General features: G+C 42.4%; 2 protein-coding genes across 4 annotated transcripts in view; both read right to left on the reverse strand.

The window, feature by feature from the left end:
• LOC144890870 (uncharacterized) overlaps positions 1-26,980 on the reverse strand; it is a 946,020-nt gene that overhangs the window by 524,913 nt on the left and 394,127 nt on the right. The gene's annotated exons all lie outside the window — the stretch shown is intronic.
• LOC137433038 (protein FAM3B) overlaps positions 1-26,980 on the reverse strand; it is a 72,764-nt gene that overhangs the window by 40,758 nt on the left and 5,026 nt on the right. For 2 of the 3 annotated variants that reach the window (XM_068125449.2, XM_068125467.2), the window contains exons 2-5: positions 11,474-11,543; positions 7,539-7,619; positions 3,363-3,419; positions 1,114-1,237 (exon numbers count right to left, since the gene is read on the reverse strand). In XM_068125449.2, coding sequence (XP_067981550.2) covers positions 1,114-1,237; positions 3,363-3,419; positions 7,539-7,619; positions 11,474-11,501 — 290 coding nt within the window. In that variant the 5' untranslated portion in view covers positions 11,502-11,543. The remainder of the gene's footprint in view (positions 1-1,113; positions 1,238-3,362; positions 3,420-7,538; positions 7,620-11,473; positions 11,544-26,980) is intronic. The other variant, XM_068125459.2, reaches the window with a different exon arrangement.

Below are 26,980 nucleotides of genomic sequence, written 5' to 3' on the forward strand. Positions count from 1 at the left end.
TCAATTGGATTTAGGTTGGGTCTCTGACTGGGCCACTCAAGGACTTTTATCTTTTTGCTCCATAGCCACTCCAGTGTAGCTTTGTCTGTGTACTTCGGGTCGTTGTCATGCTGACAGACGAACTTCCATTCCAATTTCAGCTTTCTTGCAGAGGGCAGCAGGTTTTCCTCTAGAATTTTTCTGTACTTTGCTCCATCCATTTTCCCTTCTATCCTGACAAGTGCCCCAGTCCCGAGTGTTGAGAAGCATCCCCATAACATGACGCTGCCACCACCTTGCTTCACAGTAGGGATGGTGTTCTTTGGGCGATGTGCTGTGTTGTGTTTGTACCAAATGTAACATTTTGCATTTAGACCAAAAAGTTCCATCTTGGTTTCGTCAGACCATAAAACTTTTCAACACATGGCTTCAGAATCTCCGGAGTGTTTTTTTTTACATACCTCACGGGTCTCAAGGCTTTCTTCTACCGTACAGGCCAGACTTGTGGAGTTCTTGGGATATCGTCACATGCATACAGTGACCAGTCTTAAAAGCCTGTAGCTTCAGACTTCAGACCCTAGGAACGCTCGGCTTTCACTTCCTTTTTATTTTTATTGTCCTCACCACACCACACACAAAAATGCAGGCATAGAGCTCGCACTGACAACACGAAAACTATACCATTCCATGTTTAAACTGTATACAGACCTCACTTTTGGCAATTAACCAGAAATTCTAAATAAACTCTTCTAACCTCTAATGACTACCTGGTTATCGTTCCGGCCCCCGTTCGGACAGCCATATGATGATCTGGCCCACCACTAGAAAAAGGTTGCCGACCACTGCTCTAAAGCACATAAAAGACAAATTAAAAGGAAAACATTAAAAAGGGTATCATGGGATGGTGGTTTTGGACAAAATAGGGGGAAGAAAGATAGCATATTTCTATACATAAAATGACGCAAATCCTATAACACAATTTCATTACAACTACATTACCTCACACTTGCACTGATACATGCAATATGGGAAATAACTATCACTATATTATGCAAAGTTACCCTCAAGAAGGCATTCCCACAACAATATATACCCTCCAATGAAACCAATCCAATTTCTGACTGCTATTTGTACCGCTGATCATTGAAGCATAACTTGGGTAATATCTCCTTGGCAACTCCACTCATTATTCGGAATGGATAGTATTCTGGGGGACAGGTCTGCATCAGGTCACATGGATTGCGCCTTGGTACGGGAGCTGTAAAGAATTTGAATAAAGACAAGGAAGGTGTACAAAATGCTCATGAAGAAGTGATTGTCAGGTTAAGCCCAGGTAGCAGCTTTGCTTGTTTCAATTGATAAAACTATTGATAAAAATATACACATTGATAAAACGTTTATCACTATTATTAGCTCACCTGAAATTTAATTCAGTGAGCTTGTGATCAAGCAGTGTCCGTAGGTAAGTCAGTCAGTCAGTCAGTGAATGAGTGGGTCTGTAAACATTTCAGACATTATTGCTGAACCAAACACACGATTTTGAGTAAACTTGGCCACAAGCTTCATATCTGAAGCCTAACGTAGGTGTATTGACTGCATCAAGATCTGCGCTCATTAAGGGGGTCTATGTTCAACCCCCAAACCCCCACCCCAAAGTAGGTATTTGCCCTCTTCTCCAAAATTACACACGATTTGAAGGAAACTTGGCCATAAGCTTCATATATGATGCCTAATGAAGGTGTATTGACTGCATAAAAATGTGCAATCTTGGATCTGATCTCAAAAGACAATGATGTGCAAATGTAAGCCATCATTCATTATCTGTGTGTGAGGTTTGAATAACATCGGTAAATGCATGTCCGAGAAATGGTTGAGGACGTGTTTAACATTGGGGGTTTTTTTTACAACTAAAATGGCCGCAGGTCGGCCATCTTTGATTGCATCACAAAATAAAATGATGTGCATATGTATAACCATCATGTATTGTCTTTGTACCAAGTATGAACAAAATCGGTCCATACATCTCCGGGATATGGTTGTGGACGCATGCACAGATAGACGGACAGACGAGACCCAATCCATAAGCCCCCATTTCGGACTAATTCCAACAGGGGTTAATAATGAACCAACGCACCAAATAAAAACAATCACAGATGTGTACCCTCTAGTGTATTATAAAGGTGCATTGTGGCCTGATTGACGATCATAAAGCACATCATACTAGGGGTCGCGGGTCTCAAATTGTGCTGACGCTGTTGATTTGTCCGTCTCCTAATATGTTTGTTATTTGTGTTAATGTACAATGTACATCAATGTGTTCACATGAGTGCAATATGAGTTTCAGACATAATAGAACAAAAGCACAGCTTTATAAACAATCACCTTTAGAGGCCATTTTTCCCCGCAGAGCGGAGGTTGGCCTTTATTGGGCACTGTGGTCCCCTTTTTGAAGCAATGTTTTATGGCCGGATGCCCTTCCTGCCACCAACCCTGTTAGTCGCCTCTTGCGACACACAGGGAATTACCAGTGAACTGGTACTCAATTTGCCGACCTCAGAAGGATGACAGGCTGAGTCAACCCCCCTGGCGTTAATTCAGCGATCGACCGGGATTTGAACCCAGGATCCTAGGATCCCAAGCTGGCACCCGAACCGCTAAGCCAACACAAGGCTAGCTCAGCTTTATATTCAAACCATTTTATAAACTATTGGTACAAATTGTAGGTGAAAATACAGCACAAGTCATTGCAACAAAATTTAGACAGTCTCTCCACCTTTATTTATAATATTTATTTATATTTTTATATTCCCAGGGGGCTAGAGTGAGATGTGCATGGAAGAAGTTTCGGAAACTGAGTGGCATGCTGATGAGGAGGGGAGTGTCGTTGAAGCTGAAGGGCAAGGTGTATGCTGCATGTGTGAGAAGTGTTATGATTTATGGGAGCGAGACATGGGTAATGAACGTAGAGCAGCAACGAAGGTTGGAAAGGGTGGAAATGCGAATGGTTCGACGGATGTGCAGAGTATCGTTGAGAGAGAGAAAGACAAATGATGAATTGCGAAAGATGATGGGAATAGAGCCTGTGATTGATGCTGTGAAGAGGAACAGGTTGAGATGGTTTGGTCATGTGTTGAGGAAGGATGAAAGTGACTGGTTGAGAAGTGATGGAAATGAATGTGGAAGGAAGTATAGGACGGGGAAGACCAAGAAAGACTTGGCTAAAGATGGTGGAAGAAGAAATGCGGGCAAGGGGGTTAGCAAGGAGAGATGCAGAAAATAGGGCAAAATAGAGAAGATTGTCATGGGGACCGCAAGGCAAACCCCTGCTCTAGTAGGGAACATGGCCTTTAAAATGCATGTTGTTGTTGTGTTGTTGTCTCCACCTTTATTTTTTGATTTGGTCTTGATTTCTTCCATATTCATGTTCATGTTTGTTTGTCCTGTGGCAATTTACAGAATATGAAATGAAAGATGATTCTAAGGCAAACTGGGTTACAAATTTAAAATAATAGTCAAACAATTACCCTCCATTGACATATTCTCCACACATTGCTAAACGAAATTCACATACATGACACGAAAGTCCATTCACTTTTCAAACGTTTGTAGCAAAGAAAGAAGCAATAAATAAATAAATAAATAATAATAAAAAAGACAGAATAAAAATTTGATTCAGATGATACAGTCACGTGAAAAAGTAAGTACACCCCATGGAATGTTTAGACTTTTTCAACATATTTCAACATACAGCTATTTGATCTTCATCTCAACAATATTGATAGATAAAGGTGATATAATATAACAAATATCATGAAACATTTACATTTTGTAGTCCATTGTATAATTTAAATAAAAATATATGCAAATTTCGCATGTGGAAAAAGTAAGTACACCCCTACATTTATCACTACTTCAAATACCTAAAATTAGAATCAGGTGCACCAGCTCAGGTGCAAATGATTAGAACATCGTCAGAGAGGATCTTGGAGGAACCTGTCTTATTTAAACCTCAGACATTTAGTTTGGTTTGCTCTTTGTTGTTGAAGTGTGCGGCGTCACCATGCCTAGATCAAAAGAGCTCTCTGAGGCATTCAGAAAGAAGGTTATAGATGCCTACGAGTCTGGGAAGGGATTTAAAAAGATCTCCAAACAATTTGAAATCAATCATTCGACTGTCCAGAAGATCATCTACAAGTGGAGAATATTCCAAACAACTGCCAACTTGTTCAGGCCAGGCCACCTCAGCAAGTTCAGCCCGAGAGCAGACCGCAAGATGCTGAAAGAGGTCTCTAATAACCCCAGAATGTCATCACGGGACCTACAGGTAGCTCTTGCCACTGTTGATGTCAAAGTGCACGAGTCTACCATTAGAAAGAGGCAGCACAAATTTGATCTACATGGGAGGTGTGCCAGGAGGAAACCTTTGCTGTCCAGAAAGAACATCAGGGCAAGACTAAAGTTTGCCAATGAACACCTAGGCAAAGACCAGCACTTCTGGAACAATGTGCTCTGGACAGATGAGTCATAGGTAGAGCTATTTGGCCACAGTACCAGTGGAAATGTTTGACGAAAACCAAAAACAGCATTTGACCACAAGAACCTGATACCAACTGTAAAGCATGGTGGTGGAAATATTATGGTTTGGGGCAGCTTTGCTGCATCAGGGCCTGGGCAGCTCACCATCATAGAATCCACTATGAATTATTCATTGTAGCAGAGGGTGCTTGAGGTTAATGTGAGGTCATCTGTCGGAAAGTTGAAGCTCAACATGACAATGACCCTAAACATACCAGTAAATCCACCAGGAATGTCTGAAAAGAAAGAAATGGAGGGTTCTGGAATGGCCAAGTCAATGCCCGGATCTAAATCTCATCGAGATGTTGTGGGGGGGATTTGAAACGAGCTGTGCATGCAAGAAACCCCTCAAACATTGCACAGCTGAAAGAATTCTGCATGGAGGAGTGGGCAAAAACTTCTCCCAGTCGATGTCAGGGACTGGTAGACAGTTATAAGAAACGCCTTCTTGAGGTTGTTTCTGCCAAAAGGGGCAATACCACCTATTAGAGCCAAGGGTGTACTTACTTTTTCCACATGCGAAATTTGCATTTATGTTTATTTAAATTATACAATGGACTACAAAATGTAAATGTTTCATGATATTTGTCATATTATATCACCTTTATCTATCAATATTGTTGAAATGAAGATCAAATAGCTGTATGGTGAAATATGTTGAAAAAGTCAAAACTTTACATGGGGTGTACTTACTTTTTCACGTGACTGTAAGTGTGGGGATCCAAGCAAATTGAACGTCTTAAGAACTATTTCATAAAAATATATTTCATACCTGGCATTGCCTGGTGCTGTTCTCATCCTGTTGGCATTTTGAAGAAAGTTTATTTTCTATTTTGGGGGAGAGGGCTAAAACACTTCGCTACACCCACTAAGGAATGGGGTTGGAGATCATTTAATATTACCTTTCACATAACTGCAAAGGCGTAGTTATTATAGATGATTTTAAAAAGGAACCCCCCCCCCCCCCCAAAAAAAAACGTTTTTTTTTTTAAAATAAAACGTTTTTAGACATTATAGAACAGTGTTTATCTGTCCGTATGTATGTATGTATGTCCCCTTAAACATATACCAATCAGAGCTGAGGATCTGGTCACATAACAGGGTGATGTGATTACATCTGATGTCATTACGGCGGTACGGCGGCTGACTCTCCGCACACTGCCATTTTGACTTATATGCCGTTTATGCAGAAACATATCGTCGAACCTGTCATATATCACAATCGCCATGCTCTACCTTGCGTTTTTCATTCAGTGTGAAACACAAACAAACTGATTGTTAAAATGACCATCAAATAACGAAAGTATCGGCGTTATGGCCCTTCCGACAATACGATACGTATAGGCCTTTGGCGGCTTCATGCCTCGCCTTCGGGCCACTTTGGACAAATTAAGCCCAGGTTTCTTAATACAGTCGTGTATCATTTCAGCAGTATCGTTTTGGTAATAGTAATATTAATAATAATAATAATAATAATAATAATAATAGAGTAAATATGACAATAACACTTTAATCCCAATGTCGTGAATACAAAGTTAATGGATTGAAGTGGTGTATGGTTCATGAATCGATGATAATAAGTGGTGTATGGTACTAACAACCGCGGAAGTAAGTAATTCACCTCGGTTTTTTGATAGCATCTTACTATAATTCACCAAATGTCCGTCTGTCTGTTCGAAGGTACCGTAAAAACTGCTGAAGCAATCGCAAAGATATTTGGGGTGGGTAATCCTGGGACCCCTGGGAGTAAAATAGGCTATTTAGTTTTCCCAATTTCAGCTTTGGTCTCCAGCATTCTCAGGTTTGGACTCCCACATAACATTCGCGTTCGCATAACGTTCATTGTGACGATGTATGTGTTCACGGTAGTGTTTGACGTGACGGTGTGAATGTAATTCCGTAATGTTTTTCGTTTCGTAATCCTTTAATGAACGTTTAATGTTTAATGAACGTTTAATGTTTAATGAACGTTTAATGTTTAATGAACGTTTCATGTTTAATGAACGTTTAATGTTTAATGAATGTTTAATGCCCTTCGATGTCCGGGGCCGCACGCGCGCTACACTGGACGGGCCAGCATGTACCTTGCCCTTTGCCGTCAGGCTCGGGTAAACCGCTGAGCCCCATCCGTGATGGGGACTGGGGCTTGAGACAGTGTCCCACGAACGAGGAATTCCCAGTAAGCGCGAGTCATCAGCTCACGTTGATTAAGTCCCTGCCCTTTGTACACACCCCCGTCGCTACTACCGATCGGACGGTTTGATGAGATCCTCGGATCAGCCCCTGCACGGTGTGTTTTCAAATTTGAGTTTCAAATTTCGGTGCCGGTGCACCAAAAAGATGAGCGAACTTGACTGTCTGGAGGAAGTAAAAGTCGTAACAAGGTTTCCGTCGGTGAACCTGCGGAAGGATCATTATCGGGACAACATGAGAGCGAGTGAGACGCGAGACGTACGTGGTACGTGATCGTCCATGTACTGTTTAGCCATGTACTGTTTAGATTTTGATGATTTGCATGTGATGTGATTCAACGGATGTTTATATGAATCGTTTAAAATAAAAAAGCCTTCAATTTCTGATATTTTACCTTTTCATTTGGGCTTCCCAATTGAAGCCCCGCCCGGAGGGCGGGTACCATTGCTAGTGTTATTAACCCAATCCTTGTGGGGTATATAGATTACAGTAGATCTTCCCTCAGTTCTGTAAGTAAAACTTACCTCACGGATATCGGTATTCCTCCAAATTTATTTGTTTAATGTTATAAACATCATTAGCGACTGTTTAAAAAGTTAATCATGTGTGTTTGTAGTTTATAATATTTTACAAGCCTGGCTACACCGCTGTTAGACTTTCAGTTTTGTTTGTGAAAAACACTCCCGGACACTCACTAATGACCCACTGAAAGTTTGACGAAAATCCGTTCGGCCATCTGAGAAAAATTGCGACAAACAGTCAGACAAACATCTCTCTTATAGTCTAGATACCAAGGAAGTATTCTTCAACCAATCCACCCAGCAGCCAACAGGTAAAACACACCATCACCATGACTGCAACGGTAAAAATATCTGAAAAAAAGAGGAAACCTTTTGAGGTCAAGTAACATACTATCGCATCAGCAAGTGAATTCACATCCTTCATACAAATATTGGAAGGATATTTCAAGCTATTATCCCTTGCATCGCTCAAATAAACTTAAAGGCCAATAAAGGCCTTCTAGTAAATGTACCTGTGTGCAGTTAATCTCATCATCCTTTCATGATATCAATGTATATGTCATCATCTCCTGGAGATTTCCTGTTCTTCATGTGCTTGATAGCATGTTTAACTTAGTCTCTCAATGTTTGGCATTTCATCCTTGATCAGAGTTTACTCCTGTCACCAGCAGAGATAATCTTTATAATTAATTTTCAATTTCGGATTTTGGTCAATGTGATTTTTCTCAAGCATTGTCCCTGTTTGACTTTCTTTATGATTTGGTTGTTTAATTTTTATTATTATCATTATTATTAATTCACAGTTGAACGATCTGATGTCCTTCTTCCGTGATATGTTTCTGTACTGTCTCACAAAGATTTATGTGTTCAATTTTTGCCTTTGCCATATCTTTTATTTTCTCTTCGCTTAATCATGCGTTTGGTCTTTTATTGACTTTCTGGTCGTGCTTAGTTTCCTGTTTTCAACAAATGCAGTTTGCTGCATCTTTAATGTTATAAACCACTGTTGGGGACATTTTATTTGGGTTTATTTCTCCATCTTGACATGTACTGAATGTTTTTGTGTTCTAATTTGAACAAAGTTTAATTTCTATACAGAAGATGAAGATTAATGGAAGAGCAAGTGACAAATTGCAAATAAGAAGCAACAAACTGACAGTGGAACAGGTTTGACACATTAAGCAACAGAATGAACAAACAGCAAAAGAGAGAAACAGAGACATATAGAGAGAGAGAAAGAGAGAAAAAGAAAGGGAGAAACAGAGAGATATAGAGAGTTAAAGAGAGAAAAAGAAAGAGGCAGAGAGAGTTATGAATGATCGTTTTAAGGCCATTTTCCCCCACTAGAGCGGGGCTTAGCCTTGCGGGCCCCATGACAATCATGGTTCCCTGTTTGAGGCCATGTTTTTATGGCCGGATGCTGTTCCTGATGCCAACCCTTGGTCGCCTCTTACGATGCGCAGGGATACGGTGTACCTATTCTAAATCAGGGTACACACCGGGATCATTCATCCCAGCAAGCTGGTACTCAATTTGCCGACCTCGGAAGGATGAACAGGCTGAGTCAACCCTCCTGGTGTTAATTCAGCGATCAACCAGGATTCGAACTCAGGATCCTTAGATCCAAAGCCTGTGCCCTAACCGCTATGCCAACACCAGGCTCAGATGTAGAGAGAGTTAGAGGGAGAAAAAGAGAGAAAAAGAAAGAGAAAAAGAGAGAAAATAAAGAGAGAAACAGAGAGGTATAGAGAGAGTTAGAGAGAGAAAAGGAGAGAAAAAGAAAGAGAGAAACAGAGAGATGTAGAGAGAGTTAGAGAGAGAAAAAAGAGAGAAAAAGAAAAAGAGAAACAGAGAGATATAGAGGGGGTTAGAGAGAGAAAAAGAGAGAAAAAGAAAGAGAGAAACAGAGATATAGAGGGAGTTAGAGAAAGAAAAAGAAAGAAAAAGAAAGAGAGAAACAGAGAGATATAGAGACACTGAGATATAGAGATATATAGAGGTATACAGAAGTATAGAGGGATATTGAGAGATATAGAGAGATATTAGAGGGTCATTAACCAGTGTGGCAGCTACATTCAAATGTAAGCTGTGCACCGAGGGAGCTGCAGATGGAGGAAATGTTGAGTTGGATCTTGGAGACGGCGTGAAGCTGGAAGGTGTGAAAACATTTTGTTACCTAGGAGACATGCTGAATGGAGAAGGTGGATCAGACTCGGCAACGGTTGCGAGAGTGAGATGTGGATGGAAGAAGTTTCGGGAACTGTTTTCAAGTTTTCAAAGCAAGACGGTTTTCAAGGAATTACTTTGAACGATACAGGATTCCCAATATGCATCTGGCTTTTGAGGTCAGCTTTGCGATTTAATTAGCCCAGGATAGGTCATGGTTGATGGTGATCAGGCACACATGTTCAAGAGACTGAGCCTTTTCCAATGTTTACCCATGGAAATAGACAGGTGGGTTATTTTGACGATCCTTCGGGAGTGACAGGAGGGGAATGAGACTTGCAACGATTAAAAGAGATGTTTCATTTAACAGGCTAGTACATAATCAAGTTCAGATCAACAGAGTGATGCAGCTGCTGTCTGCCTGCCATTGGGATGGGAGTACTGCATAACAAAATGTAGTGGCCTCTGCAACAGAACGTTTTCCAAAGCATCAAAGAGGTTGTTTATCGATGAAGAATTAGACTGGGTTTCTTTCTTAGATGAAAGGAATTTCGGAGTCTTCGGTTGTTTTTGTTTAATGATTGAGATCAAGTGATTTTGACTTTGTCGTCACTAATTTTGCTATTTCAAGTGCTTCGTTTAATTAGAATTGGGACTGGACTAGTGTGGTCACTTCTTCTCAAGTTCTTGAGTACTGAGACATCCTGCATTGTGTACATCTTGATTGTCAGTACAAAGTTAATTTTGTTATTCACTCAATTTGGGCCTCTCCAGGACCATTTCTTGTTTGGCTTCTTCTGGAAAAAAGAATTAAAAATAAAATTTAATGTTCTCTGCTAACTTGACATATTCTGTTTTGAAGTGGTAGTTTTATATTTCTTCATAAAAGTTAAACCCCAAAAACACTTTAGCTTGTTGTTGGAGTACACACTTCAATTACCTGGAGCTTGCACTTCTTTGTGAGTTTAATCATAAGTTTTGCTACCTTTGAACAAACAGTCTGACCCCATACTGTATTTCCTCCCTTTGCCTTGTCATCAAGGCCTCCTTTGGACGTAAGCATCAAGGAATCTCTCTCGGAAGAACAAGAGGGTAGCATAACTTGCACTATATTGCCTTGACAGTTTGCTACCTAGGAGACATGCTGAATGGAGCAGGTGGATCACACTCGGCAACGGTTGCTAGAGTGAGATGTGCATGGAAGAAGTTTCGGGAACTGAGTGGCGTGCTGACGTGGAGGGGAGTGTCGTTGAAGCTGAAGGGAAAGGTGTATGCTGCATGTGTGAGAAGTGTTATGATTTATGGGAGCGAGACATGGGTAATGAACGTAGAGCAGCAACGAAGGCTGGAAAGGGTGGAAATGCGAATGGTTCGATGGATGTGTGGAGTATCGTTGAGAGAGAGGAAGACAAATGATGAATTGCGAAAGATGATGGGAATAGAGCCTGTGATGGATGCTGTGAAGAGGAACAGGTTGAGATGGTTTGGTCATGTGTTGAGGAAGGATGAAAGTGACTGGGTGAGAAGAGTGATGTAAATGAATGTAGAAGGAAGTAGAGGACGGGGAAGACCGAGAAAGACTTGGCTGAAGATGGTGGAAGAAGAAATGCGGGCAAGGGGTTAACAAGGGGAGATGCAGAAAATAGGGCAAAATGGAGAAGATTGTCAAGGGGTCCGCAAGGCTAACCCCCGCTCTAGCAGGGAAAATGGCCTTAAAATGCCTGTTGTTGTTGTTGTGTATATTGCCTTGACAGTAAAAAAAACAAGTTGAGAGCACCTTAGAGAGCAAACAAGAGTCATTCTGAGACGTGACTGTGGGAATTAATTGACTCAAAGACCTTTTACCCCCCCAAAAAAATGTCTTGCACTCAGGATCTCCCAATCTCTCAACCTCTCCCCCTTCTACAATTCACCAATTACATCAACCAAATGTGTATATTACATGATTGCACACATACATACCATGCACAGATGTTTGTCAAAGCAAGACTGACATCACCCAATATGTTAAAACAAAATAAGCACATTTATCAACTCACTTTTTTTGACTTCACGCAAGGTAGGCATTATCCTTCAAAAGCCACGAATGTTCGATATGAACATCAGTTTCTGAAAATCGAGGCATTAGAGAGCTCAGATGGACTGTGATTGGTTATTGTTGCAGATTGTACATCACATGTTTTAAACACATCAAGGTATTATGCTTTCCATACTCAGGCCAAAATGCAAGTTATCAACAGAACACCTTTGTACTCGTATACAAACATGGAAGGTCTTTAAAATACCTTCAGATGAATTTTGATTAAAAAAAATAGAAATATATATATATATATACGTATATATATATATATATATATATATATATATATATCTTGATAAATGAATATTTAAATAATTTTTGTTGTATTTTACTGTCGAAGCTGTTTTTCAAGAAAGTCCACTATATAACTTACCATTTTAAAGAATGCATCTAAAAATAAAATACAATTTATGATGTACTGTCAAAGTTGTCAATGCCCCAAGAAGAGCAGCTCTCTTATAACTAGACTGTACTTGTTCACTTAACCATCCAAACAGTTTAAATGGGAGCCTAATTGGCACTACACAAGTGAAGCAACAACACCTTAATTAGATACAGGCAAATGATAATTCACAAACAAAAATGGAAACCAAAGAACATAGGATAATGAATAACAAATAATAATAATGACTAACTATAAACCAATCCTGGACCAGCAGGGGAAACCAAATAATAAGGGAAGGAAGAATTAATAAGGGAAGATATAACAAAAACGCCGACAACATAAATGAGGTCTGATAGGAAGGTTCTGGGTATGGGAGGAAACAGAGAGTGAGAGCCAGAAAGAACAAGTGGAGGAAGAGGTAACCGTTCACGGCAGCCTTAGGAACCACTGTGGTGATGAGGACTCAGATACAGGTGGGAGAACCCTGAGGTGTCCATAGTATGCAGAGCGTCTTGGTGATGACACTATCTCAGAGTTAGAAGAACCTTTCGGGCATCTACGTTATGCAAAGCCACACATTGGCTGACATACAGTACCCCCAAGATGTATAATTATCCAGTTAACACTTCCTCCAAACACACAAAGGAGGCTATATTGAAAGGTAATAAGAGCCTGGACTGCTACAAATATTTTGTGTCTGGCTGGATGCACATGGGATGCACTTTGAGCATGCTGGAGAAACAGGATGCGGGTGATGTCCAAAGTAAATATACCAACCAATATTAACCAGCAATCGGTGCTTGGAAACACGCTGGGGTGTCACAAAACTGTGGGGCTGATTGAACATCTGTAACCATCCATGCTCTTTAAAAGCATTTATAGTCTCCTTTGTTTAGAAGGAGGAAGTGGTAACTAGGTAATTGTTGAATAGGAAGAGGAGAGTTAGGTACCTAGAAGCATTGTAGATAGAGGGATCCAGCAGTCATTCCATGCCAGCCCTACCAGAAAAGGGGTATTTTGTTGCCCAATCCTCTCAGATTTAGCTAGAAAAATGCACCAGGGAGTTTTGGGGTTCGTAGAGTTCAAAAATGCAAGTCATTCTTATTTTTAAATTTCCCCTTTGGCCTGTGACTTGGCAAAGGTCAACATGTAGTGAAAAAGTGACCAGAAAAATTATTCAAGGCTGAACTTAGATGCGACAATCACGTGTAGCACTTCGTTTGACTCCTAATGAATAGGGCTTTCGAGAAATAAATATCAGGAGCTCCTATCTCAGTTTTGGCAAGTTGCCAGGAAGGGGTTTCATTTGTTACCTTCGCAAAAGCGGAAGGTTATGTTTTGATCGCTGTGTATTTATTTGTATGTCTGTGTGTGTGTGTGTATGTTATTCGCATAACTCAAAAAGTATTCAACCGAATTGCATGAAATTTGGTGGGATGATTGGTTATTATACGGGACACATTTGATTAGATTTTGGGAGCAATCGGGTCAAAGGTCAAGGTCAAGGTCACGAAAAGGTCAAAATCGTATTTTTACCAAGTACAGAACAGTAGCTGCGGCGAAGGTATGCGCTCTACCGAGTGCCCGTTCTAGTTTCATTTGTTTCATTTTTGAGTTTCATTTGAACTTCAGCCAACCCATTACCCTGTAGGGAACGCAGATCATAAAATGTTAATATTGCTGAACGAATCTTTGGGACCAGTCTTCCAAATTTTGTGAAACACCTTTGGTTTCAGGTCTCCTCATTGGTCACTTGATTACATCCCTCTGAAATTTGAACTTAGGATATTTTTGACATTTTTTAACTTTCGCAAATTGTACTGAATTCATCCCCAACGTGCATGCGCAGAAAGGATTAGGATTTAAAAAAAAAACTCTGTCTGCCTGTCTGGCAATCAAACAAAATTGAAAATAATTTCAAACAGGAAACACTGTTTTCAGGATGTCATAAAGGACACAAGCAACAGGCATGAATAACTCATTTAATGTGTTGAATGAAGTGGTGTAAAAGACGATGCATCAATAGCAGTAAACTTCCAAAAAAAAGTTTGTTTTGTTTGTTTTTTGCACAGGTTTTAAAACATTTATTTCATTTCAATTTAATTATATCCTTGAACATTTCATTGGGCATAGTATCGGTTTGAATCAGACTACGGTGGCCATTTTTACTAACATAACAGAGCACCTCATTGTGCTCATTGCCACTTACTAAAATCCCCTCCATTTTAGCAATACTTGTGCAAAATATTACGCCACCTCAACCAATAAAATGTGCCGCTCAGCTCTCGTGCATTTAGCATTGGGGAATATCTAGTTTAATTGGTATGGCATAAGCATAATTGGTCAGGCGGCTGCTCCGCATCAACGTGCTTCTCCATGGCGGTCAGCAAGTCTCCCAGCAAGTTGTAGGGATATGTGACCCAATAAACTTCTAATTTCTGGATATACTGGTGCTTGCTCTGGACCAAAAAATTTCATTAGATAAGTTAGAGCCACTTTCAGTTGTAAATATTTCTCCAGACATTTTGAGTGATCCCGATCCAGACCCGGATTGTTTACAATCTGGATGACCAACAAAATGGCGGACCAACCACTGATGTCTACGACAATATCTAGATACCAATTCCGCTTTGCAGGTTGACACTGCACGTCCACCATTTCACCACTCCCATCCTCACTCAAAATTAATGTGAACTCTTTCACGGGAATACGGTGTGAAATTTTCACTGAAGGTTTGCATTGAATTGTGTCCTAAAACATTCCTGTCATTTTCAAAGCAAACCAATATCTTTTACCTGTTGAAAATTCTGAAAAAAGACAAAAACTGATTCAGCTTTACCGTACAAGTTACATGTCGAAGCGAAAGTTGCAGCGATCTTGATGCAGCAGTTATTCATGCTTTTCTTCAGAATTATACAAAAAGTTCCTTGATAAAACAATAAGTGGAGAAGGGGCTTTCAGTTGAATGGACAGTGACAGGACAAGGAGTGTGTTCCATTAGCAAGCAGCTTGCTATCGCTTGTCAAGCCAGCCAGTCATACCATATCAACTGCTTTGGAAGCCGCTCGCCTTGCTGCTCGGCAAGCGGAGCAAGCGATTAAGAGAGGTGTTCTGTTATGTTAGCAAACATGGCCGCCGTAGTCTGATTCAGAACAATACTATACCCAATCAAATGTTCAGAGGCATACCCCTGTTATGTATACTCATCATCTGTACTAAAAAAGACATTCATGTTCGTGTATCTATGGAAAAAGTTTCACAATGTACCTAAGACTCTTTTACGTAATGTTTGAATGTCAGATGCAGGATAACTATGTCTATTAGAATGTGCCTTTTAATCCTTTAGATCCTTTAGACCCCTTTGACCACTATAGACTTGTTTGATCCTTTAGCCCCCAAGTACTATTGGAACGTATCCTTTAATAATAATAATAATAATAATAATAATAATAATAAAGGAGTCTTATATAGCCCCATCAAGCAGAGTTAACGACCCTCGTGGCGCTTTACATTATCATGCGAACGCACACACACCGCACACACATACACAAACATACACACACACCTTCACTCTTGTCCTATTCCTCTCCCTCCCCATTCAAAACCCACAGATGTGCACTCTCCCCCTCCCCCCCCCCCCTCCCTCCCCCACACACGTACACGACATACTCTCGATCTCCGTCCCACCTCAAACCAAAGGGAAAACAGGACTTAGACTTTGAAAGACTTGTGAAACAGATAGGTTTTGAGGGAGGTTTTAAAGGCAGGAAGAGAGTCAACATGTCGAACAGAGTCAACATGTGATTTATAACGTAGTGTGCAAATTTTGTGTTGCACACGAGCAGAGACAGGCAGCCAGTGTAAAGATTCAAGAAGCGGAGTCACATGGTCAGACTTCTTCGCCTTACAGACAAGACGAGCGGCAGAGTTTTGAACCTTTTGTAACTTATCCAAGAGAAACTGAGGGCAGCCAGCATACAAAGAATTACAATAGTCTAGCCTTGAAAGGACAAGGGCACAGACCAGAATTAGAGCAGCTTGAGGAGTAAGAAAGTGGCGAATGGATGCGATCTTTCGCAGCTGAAAGTATGCTGATTTGCAAGTTTGAAGTACTTGCTTGGAAAATGTCATGTTACAGTCGAAAACCACACCAAGGTTCTTGGCCGACGAAACAAAGTTTACATCGGTTTCACCAACATGAATAGTGGTAGGAAGTGAACATTGTAGAGGACATCTGTGCGATCTTACAATCATAGACTCTGTTTTAGCATCGTTCAGCTGAAGTTTGTTTTGGGTCATCCACGCCTTCACGTCAGCAATACAGCCTTCTAACACTTCAACAGTGGGCACGATTTGTTGAATCGTGCTTCCTTTGTACAGCTGATTGTCGTCCGCAAAGGCGTGGTGATCAACTGAATGTCTGGCAACAAGATCAAATAGAGGCTGAGTGTACAAAAGAAAGAGGATAGGTCCCAGGACTGAGCCCTGGGGAACGCCAAAGGAAAGCGGAGAAGGGGCTGATTTCTGGCCATTGACAACAACTGTTTGCACTCTATCAGTAAGATAGGACATCAGCCAAGAAAGGGGAGTACCAGTTATACCAAATGTGATTTCAAGACGACGAATTAAGACACTATGGTCAATCGTGTCAAAGGCGGCAGACAAGTCCAAAAGAGCAAGAACGGAAACCTTACCACAGTCAAGAGAGGTCAGAAGATCATTGGTTATTCTTCGGAGAGCGGTCTCGGTACTATGGCCTGGCCTATATGCTGACTGGCGAGAATTGAAAAGATTATTTGAAACTAGATGGTCATTCATCTGTGATAGCACAATTCTTTCTGTGATCTTTGACAGGAAAGACAGGTTGGAGATAGGACGGTAATTTTTCATGTCGTTAAGGTCAAGGGTGGGCTTTTTAAGAAGTGGTTTAACAAGAGCTTGCTTAAAGAGAGGCGGAAATGAACCAGTAGTCAGAGAATCATTGATAACTGCAGTAATAAATGGGAGGAGGGTGTCCAAACACTCAATAAACAAATCGGTGGGAAGGGGGTCAAGATCACATGTTTTTGTGTTTGACTTGAGGATTGTACATTTGACAACTTCCTCAGTAACAGGAGTAAACGAACTGAGAGGTCGTCCGTGAAAGCAGTTTTCAGCATCATCCAGGGAAAGGAGTGACTGCTTGTCAAGATTGACTGCTTTAGACCCCATAGACCTCTTATCACTTCTTAGATGTTTCATGCTTAGACCCCTTAGGACCCTTTTAACTCCTATAGATCCCCTTTAGACCTATATACCCTTTGAACTGTTTAAACCCCTTCAGATTTTAACTACTATTACAACATACCCTTTAGAGTAGACTGTTAAAACCCTTATAGACCCTTGGACCCCTTCGACCTCTTAGATCACGTCGACCCTTTATATCGGTAGATCTTTAGACCGATGATACCCCTTTAAACAAACATCAAAAGAGTGTTATTGCAATATATACAGACTAGTACAGTATACATTTTCCAGCAAGTAATACACAAAACTCTACACCCACCCAGAGTTGGGTACCTATGACAGGGTATGGTGAATATACAGAGAGAAAGGGGTTGGGGACACATGATTTTGAAGCAAACACAGAATTGAGGCATTCAGCCTTTTCACGAGCAGATGTGTTAAGATCTACAAACATGCAAACCCCCCTCTCTATCCCGAAAATGCAGTGGCAGGTGTATAGATAAGCTTGGCTGGGAGATCCTCCTTCTGACTCCCCATTTATTTCACCTTCTTTCGCTTTTCCTCGTACTCTGTAGCCACTGCTAACACAGTACATTTGTTTGGGGAAGTCGTCACAAGAATATCGAGTTAAACTGAAAACGACGGCCCGGACAGCATCTTCTGGAATTCCACGATGGAACTGTTTCCATGGAGACCGCCATGTTATTAAGCTGTGCCGAGTGCTCCGTTCTGTTGGAGCGCCTTGAATCAAGCAAGCCGGTTGCAAACAGAACACACTCCAGGTCAAAGATCGTAAAGCGGAGCAAGATAGCCCACACGTGCGAAAGAGTTAAGTATCCAATGGACGCGCTCGGCGGCCATTTTAGCAGGCAGGCAGAGTGAGCTTGCGCTCGCCAACAACCCAGAAGCTGTTCACAACACACATGTTCCAGATGGTAACAATGGCGTCTCGTTCCTCATCTCAGACTCGGACAAGTTCATACTGACGCTGCAGACATTAACTACAGAGAAAAGAAAGACTAGTCTTCCTAACAAGCCTGCTACACAGCCACAGAAGAGTTCTGCTCGTATGTTCACACATGTGCCTTTTAATCTACCGTACCAGAAGAAAATACACTTGCGTATATTGCTGGCTATCTTTGTCGCCGTTGCCTTGCTGGACCCGAGTTCTCAAAGTGTCAGGTCTGCAGGGAGGCACTGCTCTCCTTGAGTGATGAAGTGGATGATGCGTCTCTGCTTTTCATCCACCACAAGGCTTACAATATAATACGCTCAAGTCTGACTTTGGTTCGCTGATGGTCCCATCTGATCATTTTTTGTCTTTTTGCAAACGTTGTGAAGAGGTTTTCCGGGAAGAGTTTTCAATTGCTAACATGTCAAGGAACAACATTGCATTTCTCATCAACGGTGCCATAAGCAATCTATTTCAGTACAGAGAACTAGAACTATGCAAGGACCAAGTGAAATCAAAAATTGTTTGTACTTTTGTGAGTTTGCGTATTCACTATGCGCTGAAAATCAGGAACAGAAACCTGATGGAATTAAGCAAACAGCGAAAAAACAGGAAAGCACAGAAAGTAATGCACAAGTAAAACTTTGGGATGGTCATGACATCAACTAAAAGCATATTTTGGAATGCATTTGTATGGTTACTTCACTTGTAAGGCGTCCTGAGCATTGATTCAATTTCAAATTTAAATGCTTATCATTGGTAAAATCGGCAACCGTAAAATGAACGACAATTATTGTCTCTGTTACGAAGTCTCCAGTGTGTCAATATTCTGTTATCTTGAAACAAATATCCCATCATAATTTACGTTTTCAACTTTACCTTACAAGAAATTGTTACCACCAGAATGGCTTGTGAACATGAGTAATAATAATTTTTAGTTTGTTTCTGGTGTTATTAATTTCTTGCCTGGGGCAGGGTACATTAAGATGCATTCTAATGAATTAGCACTTTTTAAAGTCAAAGCTTACTGCATATTTCAGTTATGACCATCATCATTTTGTATAGTACAGCCAATAAATCCATAAACATGGATTTCACTCGACCAGCATCCCTTTAACCCTTTGAGCTTCATATACATGTACTTGAAGCGCGATGCTGCGCGCGCTAATGCTTACGCAAGGAGCAAGCGGACAACGCGGTTCATAAAAGAGTCTTTATTGAAAGTACTCAAACTGCAGCACTGAGCTGCTCCGGGCTGCGCGCCCCGTGTATATCTTGAGGCCACGCCTCTCTCTCGGGCGTGGCCGCCGCCCACTTGGTGCGCGGAATGATGTCACCACGCCAGTGGGCTTTCGTGTCCGCCACATACTAATATATCCAGTGTAAATGCTTGGAAGGAGTGATTCATGTCTCATAATGCTTGCTAGGACAACTTCTTTCATACTCTGTGATCTGCATGATTTGATCTACAGCCTACATTTATCTATATTTGATCTACATGCAAATATATGGATATTAAAGTTCTTGTTTAATGAAGATCATTAATCTGATTTAATAATGGTTTCATGATATTTGCATGTAATAACATATATTGCAGACCTTTATAGAATCTAATGTTCATTCAAGCACATGGCTCTGCAGCAAAACGAAGGAAAATAAACATGTCATTCATTTCTGCTGTCATGATGCATTACATGCAAGTACATTGTTGGGATAGGATTTAAAATTGTGCAAGACATTGAAATGTCTATGAACACTGAAATGTTTCCATACATGGACATCTGTGCATCTAATACCGACTTAATGTAGTGCAAATAATTGAAAAAAATTTATTCATATCTTTTCGTAAATTGTCATGAGGAGATGCAATGGTCAGCATGGGCACTGTAAGTTTAATTTCCACCTGTAAAACGTGTGAAAAATCATTGCAGGCAAGCGTTTAAAAGTACATTTGCCAATGATACATAACTTTTCTTTTTTTCTAGTGAAGTAAATCCATACAATAAATTAATACATATACATTTAACCATTTTTGCCACGTCTCAATGCATTGGCGTAAATCGCATAAAAAGGGGGCATAAAGAGGTGTACCGAACAAAAAAACAAGGGGGGAGGGGGGTGGCCACTCGTAGGTGAGAAGCAAGAGAAAAAGGTCTTCCCCAACCATTGATGGGGCATTTTGGAGAACATTCAATAAATTGTAACAAGACCGTTAAGGTTAAAATGTCTCGGGGGTGGGGGGTGGGGGGGGGGGGGATTTCATATTTTGTGCCGTACCCAGTAAAATGTGTGTGTGTGTGTGTGGGGGGGGGGGGGGGGGGTTTACCCTCCCGGATTTCTGCCGATGCCTAAATAGTTACTTAGAAGGGTACTTTCTTGGAAGGTGATATTTATTATACAGATTATGTTGCATGATTTCTTTTGCGGATATATATATATATATATATATATATATATATATATATATATAATATATATATATATATATATATATATATATATATATATATATATATATATATATTGTTACAGACACGACTTTGATGTTAAGGTGAGCCGAGCGGAATGGCCGTCGTGTCCGCACAAATTACCCGATTGTACTCGAACTTTGACGAAGCCGCGGTACGCTGGATCAATAAGAAAAAGAAGACACCCGGCTGGGTTATAAAATGACGACACCAGGGATACGGTTCTCAAGACCTCCGGAGGAGATTATATTCGTGCGGAAGGTCAGATTACAGGGACGAGAGGTACAACATAGAAAGACAAGCACTTAGACACACTTATATTAACCCCGGACAGACGACAGACAAACGGGACAACGGCTGACTCACACGGGGGTTGATGGCAGGAAAGCGGGTATCGATGGCTCCAGGTCCTCCTGGGCTCGGGGCAGGATCAACACGGTTCGGTCCAGAGATGCGGGGAGGTCTCGTCGCAGCGCTCAGAGGTGACGTTCTTTCTCAGGCGGGGCTTTCTCAGGCCTCTCCAAACTCAGGCGCATCTGTTTCAGCGCTCGCAGGTCCGTCTTTCTCCAGCTGGGGGCGCATCTCACGTCACATCCGGCGCGTGGCCGCGTATATCCGGCGGGGAGTGACACGCCCTCGGCTCGTTAGCTCCGCCTCGTGGAATCGGCACGTTGCTTCTCATTGGGTGCGTGCGGGGGGGTTTACCAGGCTCCGCCCTTGACGAGGAGCTGACAAGGAGCCCCTTCGTGGTAACCCCGTGGAGCGCATGGTCTGGAGCGCATCGTCTGGAGCGCATTGTCGATGGCGGCGAACCGAGCCGGTGGGAGGACGCACACTCCCCCCCGCGCAGCGCCGTGCCCCTCTGTTGTTGTAGACGGGGAAGAAGATGGGAGGAGGTATGGGAAAGGTCCTAAACTCACTACTGATGCCATATAATCACATTCTGGTGCAACGAAGAGTCATAATTAATGGAGACGAGGCCTTAACTGACATAGAATAAGAATAACTAGGAAGATGTCCGAAAGTTGTCTACGTGTGGTGCGGTGGACCTGGGCACGACATTTAATGGGGGAATAAGGGGAAGGTCGGCTCTACTGATTGTTGTTTACAGACAATGGGACTAGGGAATGGGGGATTGGGGATAGTTGGGGAGTATTGGGGAAAATAGGGGAATATTTACAAGCGGATATGGAGGCCAAATTCCATATTCGCAACAATATATATATATATATATATATATATATATATATATCTCCAAGTAAGTAAAATATACTTTCTGCATGTGTCTGGGCTTTGATTTCTATACTTTCCTCTCTTAATTTGCCTTTTCTTTTTTTAGCTGTTAGCTTCTCTTCTCCCTCTCTATTTCTCCGTCCTACCTTTCCCCGCGTCATGATACAGCCTGCACTAATTTCTCTCTCTTTCTCTCCCTTTCTTCTAGACTGGTCGGAAATCTGATAAATGTGATTCTATAAAATCCTAGAAGCATTTTTGGGGAAAAGTTGACAGACCACTTTTTTATCATAATTTGGGTGTGCTGAGTCCATTTTTGCTGTCTGTCACCCTCTCAAATGAAGGCAAAAGCTTCAAAAATGGCCGAAAACAAAATGGCTGCCAAAGATTCAATTTTACTGTATTTTTGTAATACCTCTCTAAATTAAATACAAATTTGAGTACTCTCCTCATTTCAAAAGCATCATTATGTACAAAATTATTCTCAAATATGCAAAATACTGTTATTAGTTTCTTAACATAGGTTGATGGTGTCCATATTGAATTTCTTCAAGATGGCTGTCATTGTTAATCGGTATGTTGCCAATATAGGAAATATGAAGGCGACACGAGAGGCTATTTGTAGGCACATTCATGTGATGACAAACAGTGAATTAGATAAGGTACAAGCATTTAAGCAGTACATAATGCTACTTTATATGTATTCAAATAAATTTACCCATATATAATACAATGTACATGTGATGTTATCTGATAGAATGTGCATCTCCCTCCAATGTCTCATATGAAAATGATTGAATTTTCTGCAATTGTGTCACACAGTCATTCATATACAGTTCTACTCATTGTGACAGTTGTCGTTATCCTTGCATTTGCATTGTGATGTACACAACAGACGAGACTTTCTGCACTTGCACCGTAAATTCATACAGCCAGTGTTGCAGCTACAGGAAATCAGTTCCAGACACGACTGGGGTACAGGTGGAAATGACATCAAAATGGGCACCAGTTTGTCCTCGCTCTGTTTCCAACCCATGGACTAGGGTGGAGGCAGATCTGGGTAGTTCAGAAGTGCTTGTCTCCACACTAATGCCTGATAATGTGAACGTTTCACATGGAAGAATAGTGCATCACTTGTTGGGGGAAGTGACTGGAGCGCGGGACTTAATGAAGAGTACTGGTCGAGCCTTGTCAACTGTGTCAACGTGTTGCATCTTGTACATTTTGCAGACAAACAGCTCCGCATCTTTAGCAGTTCCTTCTGTAAGATCTCCATTTCCAAGATTTTGCAGTAGTCCGTGATGCTCTGTAAAGACTTTCCATGCAGTGGGATTAGCTGTGGCCCGAGAAGAAGGATGTCACATCACTTCCAGTCAAAGCATGGAAGGCTGGAATAGTTTCCAGCACAGTCGGACCAAACGATATCTGTTCTGCTATTGTGTGAATAGGTATATGTTTTCTTTTCTTAGCTGTGCCCGCTTTGAGCCAGAGTTTTGTGCAAGACATTCGAGGGAAGTGAGCCAGAAGAAGACCCAGAATGTCAGTATCCCTGGCTTGAACCACTATTCTGTCAGCTTAGTTTTTAACACAATGTAAAATAATACGGGTATCAGCCTCTTCATGCCAAGCTTCAAGCAGGGATGTGTCCACATCCGGGTTGTTTGATTCAACCCTCTCTTCATCAGTGAATCCACCAGCCACAACGATGGTTTTGTCATGCTGATCATGCCTTACCATATGTTCAGAAAGAAATCGTGCCAGGTCTGCCTTGTTTTCCCCTAAGGCCAGGAAATTACTCCAGTCAGCTGGCAAGGGCACCTCATGGCTGTCAATGACTCTTCGAATGGGTCTGATGCCCTTGGCACGCCTCTTCCTCGTCCCGGATTTAATGGACACCTTATAATATCTGTCGAATGCAACATCAATACGGTCAAACAAATATCCTATCTGAAGGACAGTGTTTTCGAAGACATCAGCCAGATCTCCAAATGTAGAAAGTCTGTGTGGCTTCCCAATGGCTATCACCAAGGCTTGTCGAGATGTTCACTAAGTGCTGAAATGCTTGTGTATTTATTCCTGTTTATTTTTATGGTATTATTTCATTTATGAGTATATTTCCATATGCATTTGTCGACAAGTTCTACATTATTTGGGCCGTTATTGATTATGCAAACCTAATCCATTAATGTATCTCATGTAATAATAAAGTTTAACGTTAAAATCAACATAATTTTGATGTAGTTCTTAAACGTTTTTACTTCGAATTCTATCGTTTTCTTACCGAATTTTCACTTTAACCACATGAAACTATGTAAATGTAAATACATTTAGGCTGTGCGTATGATATTGTAATTTAAAGGTGTAATTTTAATTTTGCGAGTTGTTTATGTCACCACTATTGCCATTACATTCAGTGATATACGGGAATTACGATTTACGAGTAACATTAGTACAAAAAACATTACTAAGGATTCTGTATGGTCTGGTACGGGAGGAGGTCCATGTAGTCAGGTTCACTGTTTTTTCGTTCAAATTTTTTGGAGATTAGCAATGTGATGAAATTGTCACCTAAGATACGACACTGATGTTATTCTCCTCATTGCCGCTACGCGACTCCTCCGCGGCTCCTATAAAAGAGACTGCCTTTCAGCGCAGAAGGTAGTTCTTCATCCATCATCGCTATGTAACTCTATAGCACCTCTGGGCTTCCGTAGAATGGTAACGATTCTGCATTGTACGCTATCTGCTCACTTATCGAGATACCACCTGTATGCACCTGTATTTATCTGAAGTAATACTAATACAATGATTATTGGTTTTCTCTCTAGATGCTGTTGAGAACGATTACGATAAAACCTACTCTTGGGACAATGTTGTATCTCTGGTTTTTACAACAATTAATCATATACAATACAATATACATTATACAATCATACAACAATTAATCAGTTTCCATTTACCCGAGAATCCCGAGGATTCTCCTGACATCGTTCGGACTCGAGATGATGCCCACGCTCCTGCGACTGCCCACCTCGGGGAAGAATGACCAGCGGAGGACCTGCCGAGCCAGCTCTAGCCACGGAGCGCCAACTACTCTCGCTACCAGTCTGCCACGAAAAGACCGGATGCAATGGAACCCCTCAAGCATTTCGTTCAGGAACTATGCCGTCTGAGCACGTACTGCTCTCCCGAGGTCCGAACGCCGGAGCAGGTGTGACGAACTCCAGCAAGACGCCTGGAGAACTATGCTACTGGGAAACGTCCTGCAGCTGAAACCCCGTTGGGTCGACGGATGTGCTCGGAGCCGAAGGTACAAGTCTGGCTGTGACTGCCTCGGTTATGGGAAACGCTAGCGGCTGCTTATGCGAGAATCGGAGTCCTCTTGGATTTGCGCGCCAGGCACGAGATGTGATTTTCTACGCGTATGCTCACGATGCGCCTGTCTAACGCACCTCACTCCGCCGGCGTATCTGACCACCGCTGGATGGAACCCCATCTAAGCGCAAATCACGCGCGCGCGGCACCCATCGCTGGATGGAACCCCTTCTATGCGCGAATCATGCGCGCTGCACCCATTGCTGGATGGAACCCCTTCTACGCGCGATGCCCATCGTGGGCCCTACTCTGCGAGGCCGGCGGCCCCGATTGCTGCTCGTCGGAATCCCGCCTATGCGTGTTTACTCAGCGAGGCCGGCGAACCACGCTGGCCGGAATCGCCTCAACGCTTGAGGCTCTTTTGGCATCACTCGAGGACCCGCCACTGCACGGATGCCCAGCTTGTCCAGCGCTGTCATCTCTGTCCCGATTAACGAACAGGCAGCGAGCCTCGTCTGACGGCAGGGAGGCCGATTCTGAGGGCATCGAGCGGGATCTTCATAGACTCCCAGGCTCAGGCGCGGGATCTTCATAGACTTTCCCGGCACTCGGGCACTACAGGGGAATGACGTATTAAGCTAGAGGATGATACACAAGAGCATGATGTATTCGGATGACCGCCTAATGGTCTTGCCCACCATCCTCTTTGCTCGGGAGATAGCGGGAATGGCTACCGCACTGTTGACGCTATCCCCCACATCTAACTCCTGACAAACACGGCCCGATAGCTATCAAATGAGACGTTACTTCAGGACGTGCAATTTATCGCTGCCGAGCGTGCTCGCCCACTCGACTCGGCATGCCGCGTGGGTTCGACAGGCCGAGTTCAACATTTTCGGTTTTCCCCCGAACACGCAGTTCGCCCGAGTAAATACAATCCACTCGTCGACCAGGTTCGTATTCGGTACCCCAATCCTGAGCCCACTCGATTGCTGGTGCCAAATGGACACGAGTCTATAGTTTCGGTGCGTCGCATTGCTCCGTGCGGGGATACCGCTCAGCTGGAACTCAGCTCGGGGAACCCGAGGACGGGGCAATTCGCCGTCAAACCCGCCTGCACGCGCCCGAACCAACTGATGACGTCACCAACAAATTACGCGTTTGCCCGAAGGCGTCAGTACCGTAATTGCGTGCTTCTCGAGTGCGACCGATGACGTAATCGTACAATCACGCGTTTGCCCTAAGGTGTCTTTCACGTAATTGCGTGGTTCAAGCGCTCTCGTCATCGGAGTTTCGTTTACCCGAGTTTCCATGTACCTTGTTAACTCCATGGTTAGCGGATATACTCAACCTGACCGCTCCAGCACATACATGTGTGTCATAAAGTTATTTGCGGCGCTTCCTAGAGGTCCTAGAGGTCACGTGCCCGCGCCATCTAGCCATCAACGAGGACTCATGCCGTTATTCGCTCGGACCATAGTGCCTTTGGGGCGTCTAGCCATCAACGAGGACTCATGCCGTTATTCGCAAGGACCATAGTGCCTTCGGGCGTCTATCCATCAACGAGGACTCATGCCGTTATTTGCTCGGACCATAGTGCCTTCGGGGCATCTAGCCATCAACGAGGACTCATGCCATTATTCGCTAGGACCATAGTGCCTTCGGGGCGTCTAGCCATCAACGAGGACTCATGCCGTTATTCGCTAGGACCATAGTGCCTTCGGGGCGTCTATCCATCAATGAGGACTCATGCCGTTATTCGCTAGGACCATGGGGCATTTGGGGTACACGGTGACCCATGAGAGGATAACAATGAGCGCGGCGCCCGACTCCCTTGTCTCCTGTGCTAGACACGGTGGCGCCATCCCGCCTGTTCGCCCTTGACTC

The sequence above is a fragment of the Myxine glutinosa genome, chromosome 1 (genome assembly GCF_964187855.1).
Source record: "Myxine glutinosa chromosome 1, kmMyxGlut1.1, whole genome shotgun sequence".
NCBI lineage: Eukaryota > Metazoa > Chordata > Myxini > Myxiniformes > Myxinidae > Myxine > Myxine glutinosa.